The sequence below is a fragment of the Eurypyga helias genome, unplaced genomic scaffold (assembly GCF_000690775.1).
Source record: "Eurypyga helias isolate BGI_N326 unplaced genomic scaffold, ASM69077v1 scaffold9392, whole genome shotgun sequence".
In the NCBI taxonomy this organism is placed as follows: domain Eukaryota; kingdom Metazoa; phylum Chordata; class Aves; order Eurypygiformes; family Eurypygidae; genus Eurypyga; species Eurypyga helias.
The window spans coordinates 23,637-28,508 of NW_010234027.1; the positions used below are offsets into that span (position 1 = coordinate 23,637).

Consider the following 4,872-nt stretch of genomic DNA (forward strand, 5'->3'; position numbering starts at 1 on the left):
GTTACGGGTTAATACAATCACATTTCTGAACTAATTATGGTGCTAGTAACAGAGAGTATCCCAAATCCTGAAAATTCAGAAAAACATGCAGTTTTCAAGTTAACTCACTGATATTTTAGCTGCATGCAATTGCTTCATGGGACCCTAATTACAGAACACTGTTAAAAGTAACGCAGACGAAACACAGGGGTTGCTGTGCATGAATGTTTTCCAGAATAATAATTAAAAAAAAAAAAATACTTAAAAACCCCTTGAATGGAGCGTTCAGTTGATTCCGAGAGCTTGACGTACCAAAGCTACATGCACAGGACCTGTGCTGTTTGGTTTGTCAGACCAGCTCTCAGAAAGCCAACTACGCATCAGTTAAATTGAGAATTAGAGTATGACACTTAGAGTGCTGCTCACAGAGCTTTCTTGCACAATTTCTACCACAGCTCAAAGTTGCAATTCAGTTAAAAAAATCAAACCCCATGCACACGTCAGGTGTATACGTGAAAAAGGTTGAATTATACAATAACATGAAAAATCTGCCTCCTTACTTCTAGCAAAGTACTATTCCTTCCTCCTTTTAACAATATCAGATAATCTAGAGCCCTTACATAACTGCTTACCCAAACTGTTCTATGATTCTGCGAAATACTTTGCTCTGGTTTGTACACTTGTGGACACCAAGTCCATGACACATAGATGCATTACAAAGAGACATTCAACAAACTTGTGATGGCAGCGGGAATGATTTTAAGCATCACCCAAGTTCTGCAGTCAGCTGCCCATTAGTTTGGTGTGTTTCTTCACACGAGTCAATCAGCTGGAGAGCTGAAAGCCAGAATTCATATTTGGCACATAAAATTATGTACATATGTGCACAAATGCATATAAAAAGATCATTAGCTCTTCGGATAAATTCTTAATTTGACACACCATTCTCAAGTGTTTCTGTACAGCCAAGACAACATTTTTCTAGACCATATGCTGGGACAGATATTACTATGCATTAGAGATTGATAATGGAAATTGCTAATATAACATAATGAGTGCTAGTTTTATTTCTGTTATAATACAGTATTCTGCTCTAACACAATACTCAAAATTGATTACTACAGATTTCTGATTCTATTTACATGGAGGTTATGCTTTTATATGTATAGAATGTACTAATTAGTGTGCTTAGACTTACACATGCAAGAAACTCTTGCATGATGCATTTTTGCTGGAATTATCTGAAGAAAATTTATAGAACAGAACAACTGGCGCTACTTAAAATCATTCTAAATTAACTTTTCTGCCTTCACGTCTCTGACAGAAAGCAAGTTTATTTCTCCATAATGACAGAAATTGTTCTTGATATATTGGTTAGTACTTAGCACAATATCAGCTTTATGTATTTATTTTTACAATTATTTATTGAAAAGGCTGTCATCTAAACAGCTACTTCTATTTGAAAAGACACCAAATTCTTCTGACCCCCTCTTTGACTGCTGCTGGAGACTGGCTACCTAAGATTTGAAAACTGTCTGATAACTAAAGATGGAAAAGACTGATGAATATTTCTGTGGCTGAAGTCAGCAACACTAAAAACTTAGGTCACTTGCATTATTCACTAGAGGGGGAAAAAACCTCTCACTAAAACACTCTAATTTTCTAAGTTTAGCTATAAAGTAAACATGGTTTTACAGATTGTATCGGATGTATTTTCTAGCAGGCAATAATTGTACTTCCTGCCTGTTCCTGAGGATGAAGGCTTTCCAGGATGACAGAGGGGAAGAACAGGCTTCTTAAAAGCATACCCAATACAAATAGAACTTGCAATTAGAGTTGAAGTTATGTATTAAGAAAATAACATTTAAAAATATGTTTTGTGGCCAAAACGATTAGTCTAATGCTGTGCTGCGTGGCTGAAACACTGTCAAAGCCATGGTAATTTCAAATTCCATTAAAGGCACAGCTGGGTAAAGATTCTGTGAAATGAATTCCCTAAGAACCCTTTTTCTCTTTAAATGCATTATACGTCCACTGACATAGTCTGAGTTTAACCACTGTGTGGATTTTGAGTTCAAACTACACCATTTGTATCAAAGAATATATGCTCCTTGGAAGATACAGGAAAATATGATCCAGGAAGACCTGATCCGTTTTTCTTCTGTACTGGGTCACAAACTCACTCTATGTAACTGGGTGTACTGGCAAAACTCATCAGCATCCTTGGCATTTTGTTATTCCAGAACAGCAAGTTGCAATAATTATACACGTTACTGAGAACTCAGGCACTTTTCTAAATTATGTGTATTGGGTGGAAATCATCTAAGTCATTTTTGGAAAAATCATGCATTGAAACTGGCAGCCTGGCATTCTGTCTTAATCTGACAGAAGTCTGGCATGTCACTCGTTGGGAAAGCATCCACACCTAGCAGATGTGAACTCTGAACATATTCCTACGTGATCCCAATTTTTCTCCCTGACCCTTAGGACTTCTGACAAGGTATTTTTACTTAAATGGGTAATGCCCTCATTGTGACAGAAGTACTCCTGCAGGACAAGTTGAATTACGTAACAAATTGTTTGGTTTTGTTTTCTTTTTTTTTTTCATAAGAAGTCCTCTACTAACTGTCAGTAGTAGTTTTTACTCATGGCTTGTCAACTATAAGCTTTTTTAAAATGTGAACACAGGCTGTCCTGCTAAGCACTTCTGGTTGCCTTCTGGTATTTCCTAGTTTAACTTTCAGATTAAAAAGCCTGCTACAGAGCACGTGTATTCTTTCATAGAAACAAAGAAACTAAATGCTGAGTACCACTGTTCTAAGTAGTCTCTCCTGCTTAAAACTGGGGGGGAGGGGGGAAAACGCAAACAACCGCCACCAAACAAACCAACCAACCCCCTCAAAACCTAGTGAAGAAGAAAAGGCCTGAACTTTTCAGCATTCTTTTCTTGTCAACTTCCATTATGACTCAAATTATAACGTGCTTGCAAAAAACGTGCTCTCTCAGCCACCCAGCACTTTTTAAGATGCACCTAATGGGTGTCTTCTTTATGTCATCACATCAGAAATGTAGGGTTTTTTGTTCTTTTACTACAATTTGCTGCCAGAAAAAACAACTGCTTGGGATTTTAGGAGGCAGAAAACATTTTATATAACTTAGAAGCGTATTCTGGTACAATTACAACAACGCAATCCGCATGCAGTGCTAGTTAAACTGCTGGGGTTACAGCTGCGCTCAGAGTAACTCCACAACAATCCCAGCAGTGAGAACTTGTGTGCAAGGCAGACGCCGTTCTGTAACACAGGACTCAGAGAATCTGCCTGCGCTCTGATCAGCCCTGCTGCAAAACTGGAATTGAACTTTCAACTTCATTTACTTCACGCTGCAGTTATGGGGACATGGCAAAAGGACAAGCGGGGCTTTCATGAAGGCTTCTGATTATAGACATGCCTGTAATAATTGTTTTTGAAGAGCTATCTCTGAATTTCTGATCAAGATTAGAGAAGAGAAAACATTTTTAAAAAACATCCATTGTTCAAAACAAATCTGTTGCTAGGACTGAAGAAAAAAAAACCTGTGAAGACTTGTGGGAAGTGGGATTTTAGTTTTATTTCTCTTTCAAAATACTTTCAATTTAAGTCAATTAATGTACAAAGTTATGAGTTGAAATTTAATTTCCTTTACCTAATTTTTACATTTTCATCAGTAAGAGTAAATTAAAGCTCTTTTCATCCTCATAATCAATTCTGCCCACAGTAATGGTGTATTCCAGTGCTTTCTATCCTTCTTTTTGAATATCATTACTATATATTCTCTTCATAAAAGAGTATCTGTATGTTATTGATGTAATTCATTCAGATCTTATACTAGGCTGAAAAGAACCACACACAGATGTTTAGTCAAAATGGAGAAAGCAGAATGTAAATAGTCATCTTTAAAGCCTAAACCAAAGATTAACTTCTCTGCTAGGCATTGCCAACATGATATGGTTATTATTAAAAAAAAAACCAAAACCCAGAACAAAACAGTAATTTTTGTAAGTCAGCAGATTTTAAAGTAATTAAGATGCACTCGCTCTCTGAGGTAGTGCCCAATCATCTCCTTTTGCCAGACTACCAATGAAGCTAGCATTATCTATTTACACACATTACAATGTGAAATGAAGGCACTTCTGCAATCAAAATTTACAAGGTCTTAGTAAAAAGAACAAAAATCTTACCACCAACGTCTATGAAGTGCTTTGCAGCTAAACCAGAACGCGGTGCTAGAAAACAAGATTTTGTTTTGGTAAGTACAGTAATTTATTTCTTTTAAAACTCTTACACAATATTTATAGGTTAGATGGTGTGTTCGCACAGAGTCATGGCAGCAAGAACTGTTTCCACAGTACCTCTAAAATAAATGTGATTTTACAGGAACTACTGGAAGTGTTAATGTATATATTGAACAAAGTAACAGCTGCTACAGGCTACAATAAAACTGCAGCCTTTAAGTGATATAAACATATCTTTATTTAGACCACCAATTGCAGGGTAGGTTTCTCCAAGGAAGGCAGCTGGGGCAGACGACTGTCTAATCTTGGTTTATTTCTGGCAGCTACCGCTGGCTTGGAATAATCTCAAAGGCTATTAGGCCAATCCATTCAAGTTACGACAGAAAACATTATTTGGCAAGCAGTTTACTAAGACATACGATACACAGATAAATTAAATGATGTGCAAGTTGCTGTGGGTTTTTTTTTTCTTTGGTGGGTGGGTTGTTTTGGTTTTACTCACCTTAGCCTACTTTGAGGCACTCAAACGTTACTTTCTTGAACATTTTCTTTGGGATATGAGAAATACACAGGCACTCTCCTTTTAGATGAAAGGAGAGGGCAAACATTGACCACGCTCT

At 36.9% G+C, this 4,872-nt stretch overlaps 1 protein-coding gene across 1 annotated transcript in view; it reads right to left on the minus strand.

The window, feature by feature from the left end:
• The window catches only part of DUT (deoxyuridine triphosphatase), a 9,733-nt gene that overhangs the window by 2,642 nt on the left and 2,219 nt on the right, over positions 1–4,872 (minus strand). The window contains exon 3 of the mRNA XM_010161905.1: positions 4,199–4,243. Coding sequence (XP_010160207.1) covers positions 4,199–4,243 — 45 coding nt within the window. The remainder of the gene's footprint in view (positions 1–4,198; positions 4,244–4,872) is intronic.